We start from the raw sequence: 25,145 nt of genomic DNA, 5'->3' as shown, positions 1-25,145 counted from the left end.
CTTTGTTTTTAACCACGCATATTTTACTGGGTTCATTTCTTTATTTAAATTTGCTTACGCATGTCACTGCATCAAGCCTATCATAACTCGCAAAAGATTTGTGGCCCTGTCGAACACATGACTCATACACTAACCAATAGAATTGGTCCTGTTAATTACCCAAATACATTAGCCAATCAAATTTATTTTCGGGTCTTTATTAAAATTGATTTTTAGAAAATACACCATTGCCATCATGAGAGCCTCGGCATTCACCAGGCGCGAGCTGATGGTGTTAACCGAGGTCATGGACAGGCGGATCATCAGCCAGCCTCCCCCCATCACCAATAGGGAAAAGCGTTCCGCATATGCAGAGGTATGTGGCCGCCTGCGTTCCTTCGGCTCACGCCGCCAGATCGGCCAGCTGGAGCGCAGGTGGTCCGACCTGCAACGGCGGATGCCCCGTTTGCTGGCATGCTTTCGCATGCAGATCGCGGAAAGTAAGTTTTTGTGACTGTGGTTTTCATGTTTTTCTTTGTACTCATATCTGCATGTGCATGTTTTCATGTATGTCCTATTTATTCTTTGTACTCATATCTGCATGTGCATGTTTTCATGTATGTCCTATTTATTCTTTGTACTCATATCTGCATGTGCATGTTTTCATGTATGGCCTATTTATTCTTTGTACTCATATCTGCATGTGCATGTTTTCATGTATGTCCTATTTATTCTTTGTACTCATATCTGCATGTGCATGTTTTCATGTATGGCCTATTTATTATTTGTACTCATATCTGCATGTGCATGTTTTCATGTATGTCCTATTTATTCTTTGTACTCATATCTGCATGTGCATGTTTTCATGTATGTCCTATTTATTCTTTGTACTCATATCCGCATGTGCATGTTTTCATGTATGTCCTATTTATTCTTTGTACTCAAATCTGCATGTGCATGTTTTCATGTATGTCCTATTTATTCTTTGTACTCATATCTGCATGGGCATGTTTTCATGTATGTCCTATTTATTCTTTGTACTCATATCTGCATGGGCATGTTTACATATTTGTGTTGTCAAAAATTAGCGTTTAACTAGGTCAGGGTTGAAAATAACCACAATTTGTTTCCCATCTTTTTGGGGCAGAGCGAAGACTACGGCGTCATTGCCGTCAAAGATGGCGCTCTCGGCCCCTCTCCCCAACCCCCAGTCAAACCTCCACACCCCAAAATTCCATTATTTCCCCCTCCTCCCCAGCCTGCACAGACCCTGTGGAAAATGTGTCGGGGCTCCTTCCCCTCCATCCCAATTCCCCCTCCCCTCCAACCACCCCTCTCGTAACTACCCCCTCCCCTGAATCCCAAATCACCCCTCCCACCTCGTTGGGGAATGTTGGCACATCCGAGGAGGACGAGGGAGTTGCTTCTGTCCCGGGCGTGATTTTGAACGGTATGTTTGCTTTTTTTTAATCTTTTTTTATAAAAATGTTTGTATGTAATCCTGTGTCTGTGCCGTTTACTTTTTTTGGTTTGTCAGAATTTGGTGTAGATTTATGTTTGTCTTTACCTTTTACTGCTGCTTTCCCCATACACATATCCCACCTGTCAGAATCTGATGTTTTTTGCTGCAATTTTTGGGGTGTCCATTTTTGGGTCCTTGGATTTTTTGGGTTAAATGTGCTTTTGGTCACAATATTGTCATTTTTGGATAGCTTTGTTTGGCTTGTTTTTTCATGTGGTTTCATTAATTATGTATTAAGCCCCACACTTTTCTAACCCACAGAGGAACAGAGGCGTTTGGCGGACTTAGCCGGATGCGTAGAAAGGATGCGGGGCTACGTCATCGGGCTGCTGGTGGTCCTTGACCATATGTCTGTCATCCTGCGTCCCTAATTGTTTTTTGTTTTTAAAAAATAGTTGTATTCATTAAAATTTTAAACTTAACGTTCTGTCTCATTCCTTGTCTCCAAATCTTAGATTGTTTACACTGACATAAGTAGACTCTTCCAGCAAGTATTTGCAATTAATGTCACTAAGATTGTGTGTTGTATTTTTTAGGGAAACAGGCACATGAAACACCTAACAGTAACAATCTGCTTGGCCTTTTTTTGTGTGTGACAATTTATATATTACTACATTTTACATGTTCCAATTTGGGGGGCAACCTGCTTAGGCCGAGATTACAAAGCCTACTGATTGTACAGAATTCCTTTTGGTGTTGGTTTTGACGCAGAAAGCATCTTTAAATTTAGATCAAATTGCGTCATTACAGGATTAACCCTTAATAAATTTTAACGTGGGTGAACCTGGTTACACTTGCTTGTAATGGGCAATAAAATTTCCAAAATTACACTCTCAAAACATTTATTCACAACATAACTAAAAAACAAAGTGTTGACTCACAAACAATACACACAGTGAAACCCAAAAATACAACCCATCAAACACCATATGAAAAAAGAAATGAAAAATCAAGAACTGGTTGACGAAGGAGCATGCCAACATGATTCCACAAATGTTGCATTGCAATATGGGTTCCAGAATATATATCCAATGTATCCCCATGAAGGTTTTTTTTGGGTAGCAGGAAGAAGTCATCGTTTGAGTCCCAAAGATTATGAAATCAAACAGAAGATGGGAAACAAAAAACAAATTAATTATGTGTTCTCTAAAAATCCTTACCACATTGTGTCTAAACACTTTTGTGTTGCCAATAATTACCTAAAATATCTGGCCACCACATCATCGCATATGGCCCCCCCACATACTGACCTCCGACCAACCTCGGGGGGGCCATCCTCAGGCAAGGCATCCTCTGGCTGCATTGGGACACCACTCCTTATGGCGATGTTGTGAAATATCCCACACAGGACCACAATTTTCAAAACCATATCCGGCAAATACATGAGCTCGCCACCAAAGCGATGGAGGCATCTGAATCGGCCTTTTAAAAGGCCGATACAGTGCTCCACCACTTGCCTGGTGGCTGTAAGTGCGGCATTAAATTACTTTGTGGCCCTGGTGTGGGAGCCAAATAAGGAGTGAGCAGCCAGGGCGTGCAAGGGTAGCCACTGTCTCCTGTGAAAAAAAGTGACAACATCAGGATCACTGTGTATCAAGCTTAACATTGTTATGTACTAAAGGTCTCCACTTACCCAGAAGCCACGCATCACCAACTTGTAGGTTGTTTAATTTGTGCCATATCCCTGATTGCCGGATGACGAATGAGTCATGTGCACTTCCGGGTAATTTTGCATTCAGGGACAGGATCTGGAGGGAGGCATCACATACCACCATTACATTCAGGGAGTGATAGTGTTTCCGGTTGTGAAATATGGCCTCCAGCCGTGCTGGAGGCTGAAGTGGTATGTGAGTACCATCCACAACCCCTATGATGTGTGGGAAGCCAGCTATTTGGTAAAAATTGGCCATGGCCACACTAAGGGCACCCATATCCAAAGGCATTTTAATAAAATGATGGAGGTGCTTGAAAAGGGCCTCCATCACTGCCCTCAGGATCCGGGAAAAGGAGGATTGTGAGATTCCCGCCACTATTCCCACCGTTGTTTGAAACGATCCTGAGGCACAGAAATGTAACACCGCCATAAATTGCATAAGTGGTGGTATTGCTGTTGGACTGTCAATTTGCCGCTCAAGATCACTCTCTATTAATGAGAGTCTATGATGATTTGTGGCAGAAGACGGTAGCATCGTAACACCTCATCATCGGGCATTCCAAAAAGGGAGACACGTGTTCGATATATCTGGGGCCATGCACGCCTACGATGCCTACGCCTGGGACGAGATTGAGGTTGGTCGGATTCCGGGAGCATGGCCAGAACAATCCGACCAAGATCAACCTGAAATTGCAAGAATTGAATGTAAGGTTTTTGTGCCCAAAAATAATTGAAAAATTACTTAGCTTGACCATACAATCCAATGATGCTTACATGCCGAGGTATTGTCATGATTTTAACAACCTATAAATAATAAAAAATAAACAATGCAAAAATTTAGGGTGGGAATTTAGTAATCTGAATTGGGTGCAAGACCAAACAGAAAAGGGGAGAAACACACATTTGGGCAAAGAGCAAAATGACAGTGCGCAGACTACCTCAATTTGGGCCCAAATGTTTAGAAAAATTGCTAAAGGGAAATCTAAACCAATTTCACGGTACAAAATAAGCAGATAAAAATGCGCTAATTAATTCGCAAATACAAGGCAACACATAAGCAGATAAAAATGCGCTAATTAATTCGCAAAGACAAAGCAACAAATACGCAGATAAAAATGCGCTAATTCGCAAATACAAGGCAACAAATACGCAGATAAAAATGAACAAATTCGTTCATACATTTCGGAATCACAAAACCAAAGTTTACAAGTGTAAGGTCAAACAAAGTTACGTTAGAAAAAACATGACCATTTAATAAACAAGGGAAAATATAAACTTACCAATAGAGGATATATAAGTCACCGGATAAAAAGGTCGTTGGGGCAGAGCCAAAAGAAACCTAACAAAGGAGATTTGAAAAGAAATTAACGAGACAAACTTCACAAAAAGAAGGAGACACAAAGTGAACAAAAGTAAGACGGGCAAAAACTTACGAAAAAAAAACACGACAAAGAAAACAACCACAGCAAAAAAAGCGAAAATAAAATAAAACTCCAACAAGACAAACCAAAAACCACTCCAAACAACGCCAAATCCAAATCCCGCCAACAATCCACTCCGACCAACGTAACCTCCAACAACCAACAACCGCCACCTCCACTCGAGATGCCCCAAGCCATAAATAGTGTTTATTTTCCCGCACAAATTAAGGAGGGATCATAGGAACGCACAATGAATGATGCGGACGAAAAATAAGGGCGCATGTATAAATACGTCACGACCCCAAAAAAAAATTCTGGTGTATTTCTTGTTGGGAGATAAGAAATGGCTACAGACCAGGGAAACAATGGCCAAGAGTCTGCCGGTAAGTATTTCATGCATTTCCAAACAAGGATTATTTTGAAACATAATATAGTGAAAGTTGTCAAGCTTAAATTTCTCAACGTTTAAACAAATAGGTGAGGAGGATGACATGGAAGAGGCTGCTGGGCCCAGTATTCTGGCCAAAGCAGGGGAAAAAAAAGGCAGCCACAATTCACAAGAAAGGAGATGGAGGTTTTGGTACAGAAGTGTGTGGACATCCTGCCACAGGCAGACAGGAATATGGGCGTAAGCCAGAAGTGGAAAATGTGGGAGGAGATATCCAGTGCTGTCAATAGGGTGGGTGATTATGTCCGTCTAGCCCGGGATGTCAAACGGCAGTAAGTAAAAACTTGACCCCCCTAAAACCCAAACCCCCCAAAAAACCAGATTAATGGTTCCTTTTTCACCCACAGATGGCAAGACTTCAAATATCGCCTGAAACAAAAAATGGCGGACAGGGCGAGGCATGCAAGGGGGACAGGTGGGGGTCCCACCCCTGTGTCATTGGAGTTGAATGATTTAGAAGAGCTGGCACAGGGGTGTGTGCAGGCTGTGGAGGTGTTGGCGTGTCCAACATGGATACGGACATGCCAGACTTTGCGGCTCCTCATGTTGTCCCAGGTAAATATTGTGATGTCACCAACTCTGAAATGTTATTGTGCCAATATGTAGATTCTAATGTGAGTCTTTTCTCATTTTTCAAACAGAGACACAGGCGGATGAGTCTGCTCCAGAGGGGAGCCTTGGCCGCAGAATTTCTGCTGGCTCTGCAGGGGAGGAACCAGTACATCCGGCTGAGGACCCTGCAGAAGCCAGTCCAGGGCAATCCCCCTCGCAGGCAGTGTCCCTCCTCACAGAACTCAATTTTAAATCGGATTTCCATACGGAGATTCTGCAGAGGATGGACGCCAGTCTGGTACGGGTGGCTGAGGCCCTGGAGCAAAATGCTGCGGCCAACGTGACCATTGGTCAGGCCCTGGCGGAAAATACCAGGGCCAACATCCGCATCGCCAATGCCCTGGAGTAGCTCGTTCGCCAGCACATGGTGGAGCCGACCTCCCTTCCTGCCGGAACATCAGGATCCTCCACCTCTGGCACAACATCAGCCAATCCTCCAAATGTGCCTAGCCCTGTGCCTAGTCCAGAGGCCACAACATCTGCCTCTGGACGGGCCAGCCCGATGACATCCCGGACCCGGTCTGACGTCCACCCTCCCCCAGCCAAACGGGGGAAAAAACGTTGACAGCACTGGCTACTTTTCCCACACTCCTTCTGTGCTTGCCCCATATTCCTTTCTGGCCAAAACTTCCCTCTCCTTTCTTGTGAATGTTTTTAATTTTTTTATTTAAGTTTCCATACCTTTTATGTTTGCACAAATTATAATTTTTGTAGGAATAACACTGCCAAAAATGTTTGGGCCAAAAATGTGCCAGAAATTGTTTTATTTTTCCAATAAATTTTCAAAAAATGTTCGACATTGTATTCTGACATTATTTTAGAAATGGTTTACATTTAATCCTGGCCCACAAGGCAAAAACGAGCAACCAAAAAATTAAAAGTAGAATTAAAAAAAAAGGGCTCTTTAAGGAACACTTTAAAATTTACATAAGGATGCAAATTCGGCCGACAATTTCAAATTGGAATAATACACACAAACATGATGACATTATTGTTAGAATAGCACAAAAATCAAATATCAAAACTAAAAAAAACAAAAACAAATGTACGCGAATTGATTGTGTAAACCTGAAATTAGCTGCTATGATTTCCACCTGCGTACGGTTTTGTGCTAACCAAAAAAACTGTTTTCAAAACACATTACAAGCTGGTTTTCAATATACAAATGATTGTTTAACTGACAAGCCATGATTAATCGATGAAACATCGTGGAGGGCCGGGACGGTGGAGAAGGCCATCGCCAATGTGGTCGAGTAATCCAGACCCCAAGCTGTGCGAGCAGTTTGAACGGAAAGAGGATCATCCAGTGACGTATGACTTGGTATGAACACATTTGACGTTCGCATCAGATAATGTATGTACGCCCAAAAAACGCCTCACCACGCCTGCGTTTTTCCATCTCCACCCCCGTCAACGCCCAAAAACGCCCTGTTCTGTCAATCACATTTGACATGTCACTTCCTGTACGCAATTTGACGAACGAGACAAAAAAACTTGCAATATGCCGAACGCACATGCGCAGTGTTACAACGACGCATGCGTGCTTTCTCAACATCGGAACGCAATGTGCGTACTGCTGTTAACGAGCGGCTCTGAATGAGGGCCATTGTACCTTGACAAAGGTCCGAATAGGACCGAAACGTCGGACTTTACTTGTATCATGGAATAAAGCAACTTTTTTTGAAAACCACTGTACTAGTCTGGTGAGTGCACCCCTATAAGATATTGTATATTTTTTTGTTTCTGTGAAGATACCCCAGATCAAGGATTGGTGCTGCATCCCAGCAGACAAATTAATTAAGTGTGTGCGGATGAAGTGTATATATATATATCATATGTAGTGACATAAGTTCAGCATTCCAACTCTCACAATGGTATCTAACCGGGTGCCTTCCATAAAGCTTTGTAAATACAGAGTATGCAGGGATGGCGGCACTCACGGTTTTGAAAAAATCAGGACAGCAGCCCACTTAGTTTCTTCAACGTTTTGGTAATTTAAACCTTCATCAGGAAAGACGAAGGTTTAAATTACTGAAACGTTGAATGAACTAAGTGGGCTGCTGTCCTGATTTTTTCAAAACCGTGAGTGCCGCCATCCCTGCATGCTCTACATATATATATATATATATATATATATATATATATGAAAAAGGGGGGGGTAGAAAACATGCAGCTAATACTGTAGTATGTTAAATAATGGGGTTCACGTGCTCCAAAGTGAGTGTGCGTACCAAATAAATAATCTTTTATGCTTATCTGAAGTTCCACACAAGGAGATTGATGGATGAGCTTCAGATAAGCATAAAAGATTATAAGCTGCACATAATAACATGCAATGCACAGACAGCTGCACAGGCATGTTATTATTAGGGGCATGTTTTCTACCCCCCCTTTTTCAGATCACAGTAATCCGCTTGCCACATGGAAACATTGAAAGACTGCTGCCTCCTTCACCTAAAGGATTAGTGTACAGAACTGAATTCCACATTATACCTTCTACTTTTGCACCATAAAAAATGTCTGGGAGATTAACCTGTGCTACAACCACCGTCTTCACAAATATATATATATATATATATATATATATATATATATATATTAGAAACCTCGCCCCAGGAAATCCTGCGTTTGCCCCTGCCCTTGTTCACTAAGATATTCTCATTCTCCTATGGAGTCTGTGCATGTAACTTCATGACACACTGCTGGAAGGAAGAGGTCAGAGGAGCTGCGGTGTGTGAGGAGCAGCGCCAGCCAGACCTGGAGGAGAAGCCAGAAGGATGGAGCATTCTATGAGGCGATAAGGTAAGTCATGACTTGTGAGACTTAGCAGTAGCGGGGGACAAGGGAGGGGAGCCCAAGGGCCCTGCCTATTTTGTCTGTCCCAGACTCCACAATTTCTAATGGCAGTCCTGCCCGCGACTCTGGCAAAATACATAGCCTCGCCCGTGACTGCACGCACCTCTGAATCAGGCCAAATATATTCAACAGAACTGTACAGTACTAGAGAACCTGCTGTATTTAGTAAAAGTTGCAGGAATGAAATCTGTATATAACGCCTTAGGTTAGTTGCACATTAAAGGCTGTTTTTCCTACCTGGAATCATTTAAACATTAGCAACAACAAAAACTACCTCACTGGTTGATCTCGATATACCCCTCCTAGTATATATTTAAATTGTTTATAAGGGGTATGCTACCTTTTGCCAATAGACAGAACTATATTACAAAGGAAAAAGAAAGGCAGTATAATGGTGCACCATTCGAGAAAAAATAATAATTTAAAATTTAACCTTTATTAGGTATTCATTAAAAGAAACACCCCTGTTGTGAGATATTTATAGTAAGCTTTAGCAAAATATTAAACAATTAATTTACAGAATAAATTAATTGTACAAAGTTCCATACACAGAAATTAGTGTCTACCCTCCGGCGCTTATCACTGCCCGGCTGATATAGTATTACAGCCGTTACAATCATTAGCAGATTTTAGCGTCGGAGGAGAATAAGTGGGCTTCTAAAACAGAGTACCATTAATACCATGTATAATACGATGTATAAAAATCAATGCCTGCCTTCCAGCGTTTGCTTTTGTCACTGCCAGGCTGGTACAATGCTTCAGCCGTTTAATTCACTGGCAGAGCTTAGCGCTGGAGCAGAGCAAGTAAATTTTTAGTACAAAGTTCCATGTATAGATATTAACGTCTACCCTCCGGCGCTTGTCTTATCACTGCCCGACTGGTATAGTATTACAGCCGTTACAATCATTGGCAGAGTATAGCGTCGGAGGAGAGTGGGTGAGCTTTTAGTACAGTGTACCGATGCGCATTCATAGCCACTATAGGTCAAAACCACCTTTTAAACCATCAATTAAAGGATCACATACTTGTGGTCATTGTAAAGCATGTCCTCATATGGTTATAACTAAACAATTCACTGACAAGTATAATCATTGTTGGCAAATCCAAGATTTCTTAAACTGCAATTCACAAAATGTCATCTATTGTCTGATATGCCCATGTAATTTACGATACATCGGTATGACTAGTAGACCTTTCAAACAGAGGCTACTGGAACATATCGGCAGCATTCGAAATGCTGAAAATGACCAGAAAAAGTTCAAAACTCTCACAACAGTGGCCAAACATTTTTTGAATCATCATCAGAGTAACACACGTCTTCTTAAAGCCTTTATAATGGAGAAAGTCCAAATTGATAACAGAGGAGGGGATTTAACCAAATTACTCTTGCAGAGAGAAGCACGTCTCATTTTCCAGATGGGAAGTACTCATCCATTTGGCCTTAATGAGAGGAATAATTATGCTGCTTTTCTATAAAATGACTCTGGTAATTCTTATTCATAATACCATTTCTTATAATTTCTATTGTATTGACAATCATATAAGATGAAGTAGATAATATAGGATTAACAAACTAATTCACAATTTAAAATGATAACTAGTTGACCGATAGAATTTATGGATGCAAAATATGATTTAATAAAAATATTTTCCTATTTGAACATGGAAGAAGAAGATTGATTGGGATCATATATATATATATATATATATATATATATACTGATAATTTAATCTTAATCGACATCTGTAGGTCATATGAAATAACTATATTTATGCTAGTATTATATGTATTAGTCACTTATAATCTATACACATGTAATCTTGAGTATGTTCACTTTTTTATCACATTATTTTATTACATGAGAGTCGTCTTTATTTTAATTTATTTTGTATCTCTCTCTTATATTTTTTTTCACATTATTTTTTATCACAACAGGATGAAAGTATTTATTAATCACTCATTTCACATTCATTCTAATAATTTAAATATACTTTATGTATTAATCACATTTTGAGATATCACTATTTATTAATTTTTACACATGTCATTTTGAATATGCTCACTCCTTCATTATATTTGAGTATTTCTCTCTTATATTCCTCACACTATCTTTATATCACAACATGATGAAAGTTTTTACTAATCACTCACTTCACATTCATTCTAATAAATATAGGTAGGATTTCACTTTAATATTATTTCTCACATTTGGAGATATTATTATTTATTACTATTAGGAATTCTAGATATTATTAGAAATAGGTAATTGATTTAATCATGATCTACTATAATGGCTGGAGCATTCAATCAGCAATCATTTACTATTCCTAGGAATAGGATTTTCACTAGCCTGAAACCGATTGGATGCTGCCAACGTGAACAAGATAGGTAAGTGTATTTAAACTTAACAGACCCGCCCATCGGGTTGATTCCATGATTAAGCGATAGGCGAAATGCACATCGGTACACTGTACTAAAAGCTCACCCACTCTCCTCCGACGCTATACTCTGCCAATGATTGTAACGGCTGTAATACTATACCAGCCGGGCAGTGATAAGACAAGCGCCAGAGGGTAGACGTTAATATCTATACATGGAACTTTGTACTAAAAATTTACTTGCTCTGCTCCAGCGCTAAGCTCTGCCAGTGAATTAAACAGCTGAAGCATTGTATCAGCCTGGCAGTGACAAAAGCAAACGCCGGAAGGCAGGCATTGATTTTTATACATCGTATTATACATGGTATTAATGGTACTCTGCTTTAGAAGCTCACTTATTCTCCTCCGATGATAAAATCTGCAAATGATTGTAACGGCTGTAATACTATGTCAGCCGGGCAGTGATAAGCGCCGGAGGGTAGACACTAATTTCTGTGTATGGAACTTTGTACTAATAGTTTATCCGCTTTGCTCCAATGCTAAGCCCTGCCAGTGATTAAAACGGCTGAAACACTGTATCAGCCGTGCATTGATGAAACAAACGCTGGAAGGCAGAACCTGATGTTTACACACTAAATTTCTACAGTATTAGTTTTACACAATCAGTCAATCTGTCAGTATTAATTGAATGGATAAACAGAGATAATAGGAAACTCTGTATTCCCATATTTAATTTTATTTTCATACTCATATGTTTTGCTCTTGGAAATTCGCTATACAAACAACAGGAAAATCTTGTTATTCTGAACAGAAGACACATGTATCTATTGAAAAGCAACATTGGGGTGTTGCAATTTAATGTAACAATAATTCAATAAAGTTGCTACCTGGGAGAATAATACTTATTTACTCTGAACAACAAGCAGTAATATGAGATATTTATTGAGTATTTCTGTTTATTATGATCAATGAGCAACAATATGAGATGAATACTGAATAAATTCATCTAATAATTTTGTCAAATGATTGACTCTAATACTGAGCTTACGTAATATGGGTGAGATAAAAAGTACATTATATTTATATTAATAAATTGTAAATTTATTCTGTAAATTAATTGTTTAATATTTTGCTAAAGCTTACTATAAATATCTCACAACAGGGGTATTTCTTTTAATGAATACCTAATAAAGGTTAAATTTTAAATTATTATTTTTTCTCGAATGGTGCACCATTATACTGCCTTTCTTTTTCCTTTATAATATCATTTAAACATTCTCTGGAAAAAGAGAAATAAGCATATGCAAGACAAAATCTGACTGCAAAATACTGACCTGCACTGTTTTCTGGAGCCAATCATGGTGGAGCTGTCTTTCAATACTATATCACCGTAATTATGTAGAACAAATACCTATCATTACTTCTGACCATAGCAAACAAATATGACTGTGGTATCAATACAAATAGATAATTTTATGAACAGCAGTACTTCTATGTGATGCTTTCATTGTGTACTATTAAAATATTATTAAAAAATAATCTATTTTTTTTACTTCACCTGTTCTTGTGACAGTGGATTTGGGTGTCCCTACAGTATAAGCACTGCTATGCCTATTTGTGCTATATTTAGCATACTTTAGGCATCTTGTATTTTTTAATACATTTTGCACTTGTGTGACCATCAATATAGTCAATTTATCAAGGTAATACTTTAATATTCAATAATGAAACTGAGTAGAGCTCCATAACTGTGAGGAATGACAGAAGGGTGTGGCAACTTTGTAAGAATATTACAAATATTTTGAATTAGGGCACTTTAAAATATCATTACTTGGTTATTAAATGAACATTACTACTATTGAAGAGAAAAGGCCTGAGCTCTGATCTCTATATTCATTAGGACCTACCGCAGGGTCTCCTTAATTACACCCCTCAGCAGGGGCATTCGGGAAATATCATCAGCTACAGGTATACGATCTATAGGAACAGCCTCTATGACCTCTTCATACAGGGTTTTCTGGAGCTCTGGCTCTTTTGCCAGGTGATACAGAGACCAGGATAATGTGTTTGATGTCTGAAAAAGAAGTGTAAACACAGGAGGTGATTATAAAGATAATTTTTTAAGTCACATGAATAATTGTAAAATTATATTTCCAGTTGGCTGCAATGTTAATGTGTTGCACATTGTCCATACTTGCAGACACTGACAAGTCAGTCTCCAGGATAGGGAAGGTCAGGTATGCGGGTTGGGGACGTGGCATTGGTAAATCAAGTCATTGAGCCATCCTTCACTCCGCACGATTTTCGGCAAAACATTGCAGGGGGCGGAGCATTAGTGACGCCAGTTGTAGCGAATCACATTACCAGGTGCTCTGTTCTGCCCTCGGGAGATTCTCTGCGAATTCCGGAGTATCCCGGAAATTCCAGGAGAATTGGCAAGTAGGACATTACCTCATGACTTGAAAACAAAAACTGTAATTTGCAAACTAGTGGCACAAGAGTCCTGCAGGTGTGTATGTTATGTAGCAAAATAAATTTTCCGACTATGGGCCTCATTTATCAACGAGTTTTATCATACACAACGAGTGATAAAACTCATTGCGTATGATAATGATGCTCCAGCCAATCAGCTCTTGTCATCTGTTTTAAAAATGGCAGTTGGGAGCTGATTGGCTGGAGCACCATTTATCATACGCAACAAGTTTTATCACTCGTTGTGAATGCTAAAACTCGTTGATAAATGAGGCCCATAGTCGGAAAAAATATTTTGCTACATTACATACTGTACACACCTGCAGGACTCTTGTGAATGGAGTGGCTCTGTGCAGGGTTATATGCACCTCTCATGTACTCTTCCTTTTCCCATATTTACCATTATCTTCTCCCCCTTGCTTACAGCAGTTCTTAACCTGAAAACTGCTACAATTCACTAGGGTACAGGCAGGCCTGCCGAGAGCAGCGTCGGGCCCGGGTAATAGGGGGTGTGGCCTAATCGCAGGAGGCATGTCCTAATCGTGGGAGGCGTGGCCACGCCCCTTTCCCGACAAAAAAAAAAGTTTTGAAGCAGCACTGCACGCTGGGGAGGGGGGCGCTCTGAGCCCCCTCAGCCCGGCATAAAGCAAGGGGGGGCGCGATCAGTATGATCGCTCCCCCCCACAGGCATAGGAGACTGCTGTGGCTGCTGCTCAGCAGCCACGAGCAGGGTCACCGAGAGGGGGAGGGACTACCGGAGTAGCAGGGTAGCCAGGTTATTATTATAAAACGCGGTATAGAAGCAAGCACACAGCTTTAAGCAGCACACTGGTTTACTGTCATTATGTTCAAAAAAACAAAAACAAGGAAAAATACCAGGCGCTAAGAGTAATAAGTATATCCAACCAAAAACGAGCAGCTGACCCAAATACGGGGGAGCTGGTTCCTCCAAAGAAGAATATAAACAAAGAAAACGGGGAGCGCTGCGGCAATGATACAAATGTATATTTAATAGAAATATTAAAACAGATACATATATTCAATATATAAATGCAAGAATGAAAATAACAACAATCTCTCCTGCAGGATAGACATTGAGCTCAAAGGAGTCTACATTCAAAAATCTAGTGTGCACACAGATAAATATTTAAATGAGACCAAGCAGCAATATGATTAAAAAATATATATGAAATGAAAAATATATAGCATGCTTCCAATGGAAAATGATTAGGGTCACAAAAATAAGACAAGTAGAGATCATGAGCAAATTTCCATAGTTAGCACAAGTGTTAGTAACCAGTGAGTGTGATAGCAGACCCCGGCAATGAGTTAGTATAGATTAGATGGTATTAGTAACATAAAGCAGTTCAGAGTAGCAGGCAGCAGAAAATGGTAACCTCTGAGTAGTCTCAGAATATAATTTTAGGCACCTCTATTAGTGCATAGAATCAATCCACAGACTCCTGGGTGCTTAGAGAAATTATACTCTTGAGGTGAAAAATATATATTTTAATCTGCTGATACCGGCGTCCCGGTCAGCTAATACACAATGCTTCACCAATAAAATCCCTCAATTGGGGTACCTTACTGCTGTCGCTGAGAGGATGTTAGTGGAAACTCCAAAAGACACCAGCATCAGAACCAGCCGCTCACCACCGTGTGCCTAGGCACATGGGGATCCGTTCACCGGAAAGGCTATTGGGGAGGTCGTGGCCGCCTGAATGGACATGGCTATGTAGCGGGTGTCCAGCCGTCCTCACTCGCGGTCCCTCAAAGTCAGCTGGTCGAGGCGTGATGACGCAGACGGCGTCTGCTGTCTCGCTGGTGCAGAGGCCGGCTTGTCTGCTTACCACTGGGCTAACACTGTAAGTCAACGTGTGCTCGTATTCATTAGATGCCCAGCGTCTCCTGTCTCCTGGCTCAATGATGCACTTCCTGATGGGGAACACCTGACGCGTTTCTCAGCCAATCAATGGGGCCGTTTCCTCAGAGGCATAATGGAATAGGAGATTGTTTCTCCGGTATATATACACATGTTATTAGAGTTTAATTAGTATCAACCTGTGTCTCGTTGGGCTACAATTAAGATTTATAAGGTATTAAAAACCTTCATACATATGGAGACATTGCTCAATATTCATAAAACTCATAAGCATATTATATATAACAAACACAAAACTCAATTAAAGAATATTTATAGATAAAAAGTATCCTACAATAAAAATAGTAAAACATGGTAAATTATACCCATATATAAACTTAGAAAATACGTATCAATAAAAAAATATTTTAAAATAATAATATAATATAAATCGCTCTATTTTCTGGTTGGAGAACTCATAAGCAGGATGCTCAAATGTTAATACACATAACAACATATATAAATGTATATTTGCATAAATATATACATACACATACACGCTAAAGAAAGTGTGCACATGTGCTGGTTAACCTCTATCCTATCTACAATGGATAATGTCATAGATATAACACCAATTGAATAACTACATAAAATATAATACTAGTATGAATATAAATATACACATCCACACAAGGAATATGTGAATGTGCACAAATACTATAGATGCACATACATTTATCTAACTTACAGAACCATCGTAAAAAAATCTATAGCACTATAACATCGATATCAACTCAAAGTGGGATTCTAAATTACCTAAAATAGTCATATATATATAGTATGCAGACCCCAAATGACATACAATGCAAAAATAACTATATTGGATATAGAAATAAATTAAACTATATCAAAGACCCAGAGTAGATTATAATAAACCCTAGGAGTAGTATAAAAGGTGGATAAACATACTCAAGGAAAATGGAATGAATATCTAAAATAATGGCGAGGAATGGATAGTCCACCACAGACATGCATAAAGATAGAAAAAACAGATAGGCGAGGGAAGTGGATGGAGAATGAACCACATGGCCGACCAATGGGGACCCGAAAGTGCCAGCCTATGACCCTAACTCCGGCTACAACCCTCTCTTACATCAACAATGATTGAGCTCAACCATATCATTAAGACCATAGGGGACTAGAGTGTCTAGCTGAAATATCCAGAAAGCTTCTCTATTGCAAAGTTTCCTGAACCGATCACCCCCCCTCATTGTGTTCCTAATCTGTTCTATGGCTCTAATTGAGATGCCATCAAGTTTATTGTCATGACAAGAATGTACATGACGTGGTAAACTGTGATTATGTAATTTATTAATAATATTCCGTCTGTGTTCTGAGAATCTAATGTGTAGTGGTCTAGTTGTCCTGCCTACGTATTGTAGGCCACAGACACATTGAATGACATATATGACATAAGATGACTTACAATTCAAAAAACCATCTATGGAGTATGTCTCTTTTGTGTGGAACGATGTTATTTCTGTTGTTTTTCTTGCCAAAAATTGGCAAGTCAAACATCTATTTGTCCCACACCTAAAAAACCCTGATGGTTGTGATGGTAACCAAGACTTAAGAGATTTTTGGTCATCCAAAGCGCGTTTATTGAAAAGACTTGGAGCCAGTTTATGTTTTAAATTCGGAGCTTTCCTAAAAACCACTTTGTCTAAAATGTTATAATTTTGATTTAATATTCTATCAGACTTCAAAAGTAGTGAATTCTTTGAGATTATTCTTTTAATTGCATAGGCAGATTAATTATATTGAGTGATGAAAGGTATTTGTTCCATCTCTCCACTATCATTCAATGATGTATAATCAAAGTGTCTAGCTGTTTTTATTTTATTTTTATCTTCTAATAGAGATAATCTCTCTTTTTTCTCCACTGACTCCAAAGCTTTATCTAACAAAGCACGAGGATAGCCCTGATGTAAGAATGAATTATATAATCCCAATACTTGATTTTGAAAAGTATCAAGAGTCGAGCAATTCCTTTTCAAACGCAGAAACTGACCCTTTGGGATATTATCCCTCCAGGGTCTATAATGACTGCTCTTATAATTTAAATAGTTACCACAATCAACCGGTTTAACATAAGTGGCTGTTTGAATTTGTCCCTTATCATTAGAGAGTGCAATATCCAAAAAATTGATAGATGTTGAACTAAAGGTGCTCGTGAACTTTAACCCAAAATTATTGTGGTTCAAGTGTCTAACGAAAGATTCAATGGATTGTGCATCCCCATCCCAAATAAAAAACAAATCTGCCATAGAGAACCAGGTGCGCCCCGAGTCCTCTTCCCCACATGTATCGGTCCTCAAACCTACCCATGTAGAGGTTAGCATAACTCGGGGCGAACCTGGTTCCCATGGCAGTACCTTGTGTTTGAAGAAAAAACTGCGTGTCAAAAGAAAAATAATTGTGCTCCAAAATAAATCTAATACTATTAAGTATCAGGTTACGCGACGTCTCTTCAACAGATGGATCATTACCAAGATAGTAATTGACTGCGAGGAGTCCTTTTTCGTGGGGTATATTTGTATATAAGGACTCAACATCACAAGTCAAAAATTGATATGAATCCTTCCAAACTATTGATTGAACTAGATTCAAAAAATGCGATGTATCTTTAATATATGATGGAAGAGACGTCACGTAACCTTGTAAATGTGCATCTACAAAATAAGATAAATTACTGGTAAGTGACCCTATTCCCGAGATTATAGGACGCCCAGGTGGTTTAATCAGTGTTTTATGAATCTTAGGTAGGTGATAATAAATGGGTGTTATCGGATATTGTGGAAAAAGAAATTGATAAACCTCTTTGGATATTGCACCCTCTAAAGAAGCGATCTCTAACAATTGTTCCAATTCAAATCTAAATTGGGTAGTGGGATCTTTGGACAAACGAGAATAAAATGTAATGTCATTCAATTGTCTGTAAGCCTCATCAAGGTAATCCTTAGTGTTCTGTATCACTAAGCCTCCACCCTTATCTGCTTGTTTAATAATTAATTCATTATCCTTCATTAATTTCTTTAGAGCAGATCTCTCTGATTTAGACAAATTATCCTTAAATGGGGCTTTTTCTGTTTTCTGACAGAGTTTTCTAAAGTCCTCCATAGTGGTACTATAAAAGCTCTCAATATATGGGCCACGATATTGTAAAGGATAGAAATTAGATGGTTTTTTGAATTTTCTATTATCTGTATTGGATCTGGTAATATCGTAAATTTTTTCTATTGATATATTATCTATGGGATATTGATTACAATAATCCAAATTATTAACATTCGTATCCTCAGATTCGTCAACAAGTGTTTCTAAAATGTCTACGTACATCAAGTCATTCTCATCTAATACTATTGGTAGACCTTCAAGATCTTTCTTTCTCATATTTTTGAGAGCAAAGTATCGTTTGCGACTCAAAGTACGAACAAATTTATTGAGGTCTACAAATAATGTAAACAAATTAGGTTTAGTGGCTGGTGCGAATTTTAGTCCTTTTTCTAAAAGTGATATTTCTGTATCAGAAAGAACTTTGTCAGAAAGATTAAAAATGCCCCTAGGCTCATCTATCGCCATTTTACATTCTTGTTTGGATTTCTTATTATTTCTACATCCTCTCCCTCGTTTTCCCCTAACTCTATATCCTCTCTTCTCCTTTTTGGAGGGCCTAGCATCTTGTTGTTCCCCTTTATTATTTGGGGTGGGGAGGCATATTGTTGTATATGAGAGCCTCTCCCTAAAAAACACTGGGATGTGGTTAGATGAGAATCGCGAAGATCTCTGAGTTTTCTGGTAATGGGATCTCGGAGTGTTGACAGGGTCTAATAGACCGTCAAAACTGTTACGATGTTCAAAATCAGACCATGAATTTTTTCTCCTTTTATCAAAGGTTTGAAAATTTCTGTTATTCTTCTGACGTCTCCATTCATCTTTCCCTGAAATTCTCTCCCTCCTCTCATAATCAGGTTTTCTAATTACTGGTCTAGATTCTGACTTATATGGCATATATGCATTTTTCTGATACGTGGGTCTATTATATGACCTAACTTGGTCCATATTATAATCATTTTGATCCCTAGAAAACTTCCTATTTTTTGTATCTATCAGTGATCTTTCAAATTTCTCTAGTTTATTATTAACCTTCAAATCTCTATCAATAAAATCTGGATGTGTTTCATAATCCTTCAAGGATGTCTGCACCTTTTCCATCTCCAATTGTATATCCGATATCTTTTTCTCTCTATGTTTAATTAATAATTTTATAAGATTATTCGAACACTCGTCCAGTGCGGCATTCCATTCATTAGTGAATGTTGTATCATCCTTGAAGGAGCATGATTTAAATATCCTAAGCCCTCTAGGGATAAAACCTTTATCCAGATATTTTTCTAATGTTATTTTATCCCACCAATGTCGAGTTTCTGCTAAAGACAGAAATTCAATTCTATTAAACAATTGGTGCATATCATCCACTGAATCCACTATGGTAAGAGAATTTTCAGTGATAGATTCATCTAAATAATTTTTTCGTCTCTCTAGACGTTCCAATAAACACTTTAGGATAGGCATCCTGCCTCAAGCTGCCCAGATACAGCAATATGTTCAAAAAAACGAAAACAAGGAAAAATACCAGGCGCTAAGAGTAATAAGTATATCCAACCAAAAACGAGCAGAAAGTAAAAGTATCAGTGCCGCTGCAGCTGACCCAAATACGGGGGAGCTGGTTCCTCCAAAGAAGAATATAAACAAAGAAAACGGGGAGCGCTGCGGCAATGATACAAATGTATATTTAATAGACACTTGTGCTAACTATGGAAATTTGCTCATGATCTCTACTTGTCCTATTTTTGTGACCCTAATCATTTTCCATTGGAAGCATGCTATATATTTTTCATTTCATATATATTTTTTAATCATATTGCTGCTTGGTCTCATTTAAATATTTATCTGTGTGCACACTAGATTTTTGAATGTAGACTCCTTTGAGCTCAATGTCTATCCTGCAGGAGATTGTTGTTATTTTCATTCTTGCATTTATATATTGAATATATGTATCTGTTTTAATATTTCTATTAAATATACATTTGTATCATTGCCGCAGCGCTCCCCGTTTTCTTTGTTTACTGTCATTATGTCTGTTTGCCACTTACTCATGGCATCTCTTTCATAACGCGCTTATTGTACAGTTTAAGCACTATAGCAGACAGATCGGGGAGTAGTTACCGCAGTTACCGCTCCCAGAGAGCGTAGGCGAGCCACGGGACCCGGTGACATCACCGCCGTTCATTGTGCGCGCTGCACACCACTGTAAGATGCATGCGCAGCAACAAACAGCGCCACGGCCTCTTCTTAGCGCCGTTACCTGATAATGGGCAGAGCTTAGCTCTGGAGCCCTGTTCCTCCCAGCGGCCCCAGCGCTTCTCTGAAAGGTGTTGGCGGCCATTACATGGAGGAAGTCTGCCTGTTCTATATAGAAAATGCTGCTGCAGTGAAACTGGTAGCCTAAATGGAACTGCAAGTATACAGTGGGGTTAAGGCTAGTTAGGAGAGCATTGTGATTACTGCCTTCTATGCCTAGCGTTTTCTGGCACTGCTAGGAGTGCTACTAGAGCAGGTGTAGCTCTCTCCTGTTTGTCTCATTTTATTCCTAAGGATTTTCTAGCTCAACATAGAGTCCCTTCAGTTGGGGATTGCGGGACCGCCTCACCAGGTGTTTCTGAGCTTAGTTTTTTCGTAACTCTCATTTCCACAGGTCATGACGACTCTCCTTCAGAAACAGGGGATCACTATTATCCCTTACCTAGACGATCTGCTGCTGAAGGCCCATTACAGGGTCTAATTACTGCAGAATGTCACAAGTCTCATCGTCAGGGGTGGTTTCTGTATTTTCCCAGGTCTTATCTGCAACAATGCAAATGGACACCTGATGTCAGAGAGTGTTCCTTCATCAGGAAACTTCCATTCAGGACATGGTGAGGACGGTCTTTTGACATTGTCTGGTATTGGTGCATGTTTGCACTCGTCTCTTGGAGAAGATGGTCAAGGCATTAGAGGCGTTTTCCTTATGGTGATTTTCTTTCCAGGATTTTTTTTTACAGCTAGTCCTCTCTCAGTGAACAGGATCCCATTTTTTCCTTCACCATCGGGTAAACTTAAGTCTCACAACTCAGATACCTCCTCTGGTGGTTGACCTTGATTTTCCTACTGGAAGGTAAGAGATTTGGAGTGGGGAATGGGATCCTTCTCACCACAGAATAGGATGTCAAGCGGTGTTTTAGGAACAGCACTTCCAAGACCGCTGGGTATCACTGGAAGCGAGTCTGCTGATAAACATATTGGAATTGCGGGTAGTTTTCTCCGCTATTCAGACAGCAGATCACTGGTTGTGGAGCCATGCAGTCAGGGTCCAGTCAGACAATGCCATGACAGTGGCATACATTAATCATGACGGATCCAGACGTCCGGCGATTTTACAAGAAGTAAGCCGGATTCTAATCTGGGCGCAAAGGTTTGCAATGGCTATCTTGGCAATCTTCAATCTTCATCCCAGGTGTAGAAAATTGACAAACAGAATAGGTCGACCTCATGACATCCAGACAAAATCATCAACGGACTTTCTTCTGCTCTAGGACGAGAGACCTGGAGGCAGTGACAGTGGAGACATTGTCAACACTGTGGCAGTTCAAATTTGTCTATCTGTTCCCTCCATTTCCTCTTATCCCTCGAATTCTACAAAAGGGAGAAGGCCAAGGTTCTCTTGGTAGCTCCAGATTGCCCTCATAGATCTTGATATTTCATCCTACTGATCGATGATCCGTGGCCTAGACCTCTGGGAGAAGTTCTCTTACTTCATGTTCCTTTGGTCTATCCACACTAACAGCAGCTATGTTTGATAGCGTGGCTCTTAACAGGGCAATTTTCAGAAGTACAGGGATCCCATCCAGGGTAAGCTCTACTATGCTTAGAGCTCGGAAGAAAGGTACTTCTAAACCTTATCACTGTAATTGGAATACTTATGTTTCATGCTGTGAATGTGGAGGGGCTCCTCCTACAGAATTCAACCTAGCCAGATTTCTGTTTTTTTCTGCAAGCAGGTTTCTCAGCCAATCTGCAGTTGGGTTCCCTGAAGGTTCATATTTCAGCTCGGATGTTTTTTTCTTCCAGAAGTGAGTCTTGAATACCGGAGGTATAGAATACTTTTCTACAGGATGTGATTCGGTTGCAACCACCCTTTGTTCCTCCTGCGGCTCATGAGATTTGGATCTCATACTTTCTTTCTTACAGTTTACTCTGTATGACTTTTTGTAATTGGTGGAGTTCAAATACCTTTCATGGAAGGTAACACTTCTTATCACGCTGGCATCAGCCAGGAGGGTGTCGGATCTGGGTGCTCTATCCTGTCGTCCTCCATACTTGATATTTTATGAGGATAGAGCGTATACAGGAATCGATTTTCTTTCAAAAGGGGGTATCGGCTTTCCACATCAACCAACCTCTTGTGGTACCGGTTCTTCCACGACACTCTCCTTCGTCAGGATCCTTGGATGTACTACAGCCATATGTAAAACAAACTCTAATTGTTTTGTGTGCTGCTGTTCGTACTGGTTGGCCAGCTTCAAAACAGTTACTGGCCCACTGGATTCGTCTGACTATCATTCAGGTTTCTATGGCTTCTTCTAGGGAGCCTCCGTTTTTTTCTATTACAACGCCACTCGCTCTGTAGGTTTCTCGTTACTTTGCTGAGCAGCTACTTGGTCTGACCGACATTCCTGTATTCTATTTTATAGATTTGGCATGTTTGCGGCCTCTGCACCGCAGTATGGCCGGTCTGTTTTCCAGGGTTCTCAGCACTTTCCCGCCTGGAATGGGAGCTCTGGGATGTCCCCACTGTCTATGCTCTCCAGTGTCTCCTAGTGGATGAAGGAGAAAACAGGATTTTGGTACTTAAATCCCTTTCTCCGATTCCATAGGATTCCATAAGAGACACTGGACGCCCACCCTGCGCTGTTCCTTTTTGCCAGGGTTGGGGTCTTCTTATGTTATGTCTGTTGGACTCTGATTTGATGTCTCTCGTTGTGTTTCTGGTTTTCAACTTTTTCCTATGTTCTCTGTACTTGCTTCGCCTCCTCCTCTTCCATTTATTTTATCTCAACTGCCCTTGGGCACAGCTTTCTAAGACTGAGGCTTAAGGGGGTATAGAGGGCGAGGAGCTAGTCACACTTCATAAAATTTAAAGTGCCAAGCTCCCTCTCAGCACCGTCTATACCCCACTGTCTATGCTCTCCAGTGTCCCCTATGGAATTGGAGAAAGGGATTTATCCGTAATTACCAAAATCCTGTTTTTGTGCCTGCCAATGTTGTCCCACCCTCACATATGAAATAATCGCACAGATTATATGTACAGCACAGAAGAATATACAGTATATTATTAGGGATGTGCACCGACCTCCGTGTTTTGATTTTGGATCTGTATCTCCTTCAAGGTTTTGGATCTGGATTTGGTTTTGCAAACCACCCTCAAGTGTTTTCGATTTGGTTTTGGTTTTTGATCTCGCTTTTTTAAATAGAAAATAGATAAAAACTTTTTATCAAAGTTTTAAAAACAGCTGAAATCATGTAATTTTAATTTATGCAATCCAAAACCCGAAATTCGGATTTAAAATCATAATTCCGAACCGCAAAAAGATCAGAACCGCGACCCGGATTACCCGGTTCTTCTCATGATATTAGAACTGCGACTCGGATTTACTCTGATTCGCGAAATTTGGGTGGATTCGTATTTCTGGAGAAACGAATCGCATATCTCTATGTATTATAGTGATCGCTGGGGCTGAACACCTTTAAAAGTAGGTGTAGTACTAATTACTGTATATAAATGTTCTGTGCTAAGTATTGCACTGTATCAGTAGTTTTCAATCTGGGGTACTAGTACCTCCAGGGCATCTGTATGGACCCTGTGACCTTCAGGCGTACTTATCAAATATACTGTAATGGGGTAGGACATTCAGGTGATAATCAGTTACATAGGGAAAGCAGTGCCCTAGGAATCTCTAGGCCCTTGCCTCACAGTAGGAAGCTGATAACAAAATGGAAATGTCTATACCTGTACCCATGTAATATAAAGCATACTACATGTGGACTATAGTTTTTTGTCAACTTTTGTCAATATTTTACGTAGTATGCGAGAAACATGATTCATTTTATTCTTGTGTCATTTTTTTCATTTTGTTTATAGCACATTTATTGCTTTTATTTCTAATGACATCTAAATATTTTATCTAATGCCAATTATATTCATTTAAAATGTTCTGCTTTGCTAATGTTGGCAGTAAAAAATAACACAAATGAGCTGCCAGGGGGTACTCAGTTGGAAAATGATTAAGAACCATTGCTCTTTATAAATAATCCTGATTTCTTTGTTTGTGCTCTTGATAGTTTATCTCTGCTATTCATATTGGTACCTATAGGTGAATGTATAACAGCATGTGATTTTGAAAAAGTGGCACAAATATGGCGATTTATGAATGTGAATAGACACTAAGGGGTTATTCCGAGTCTCACACAAAGTTACTGTTGTTGCGGGCAGCACGGTAACCTGATTTACTACCTTATGCTAATGCGAGAATTCATAGGGCTAATGCAGGGTTCGTGTATCTGTAAGTTGTGCCGTGTATGTGGTAAGTTGTGCCGCTAATTGACTTTATGCCAGCCGGCGCCGCCACCGCAACTATCATCATTAGTATTGGCACTTGCACCAGCCCCAATGCAAGAGATGCATATCAGAAACAGACTTTCTATCTCGTACGCATGATTCAGAATCACATAGCTGTAGATACACACCCATGATACTCAGGGCTGTTCCATACGCTTGCAT

General features: G+C 39.7%; 1 protein-coding gene across 1 annotated transcript in view; it reads right to left on the bottom strand.

Annotated features, from left to right (window-relative positions):
• The window catches only part of CYP27A1 (cytochrome P450 family 27 subfamily A member 1), a 142,667-nt gene that overhangs the window by 21,088 nt on the left and 96,434 nt on the right, over positions 1–25,145 (bottom strand). The window contains exon 6 of the mRNA XM_088472354.1: positions 12,780–12,946. Coding sequence (XP_088328480.1) covers positions 12,780–12,946 — 167 coding nt within the window. The remainder of the gene's footprint in view (positions 1–12,779; positions 12,947–25,145) is intronic.

The sequence above is a fragment of the Taudactylus pleione genome, unplaced genomic scaffold (assembly GCF_031769625.1).
Source record: "Taudactylus pleione unplaced genomic scaffold, aTauple2 ptg000122l, whole genome shotgun sequence".
Taxonomy (NCBI): Eukaryota; Metazoa; Chordata; class Amphibia; order Anura; family Myobatrachidae; genus Taudactylus; species Taudactylus pleione.
This window is presented reverse-complemented; position numbering and strand designations above follow the sequence as displayed.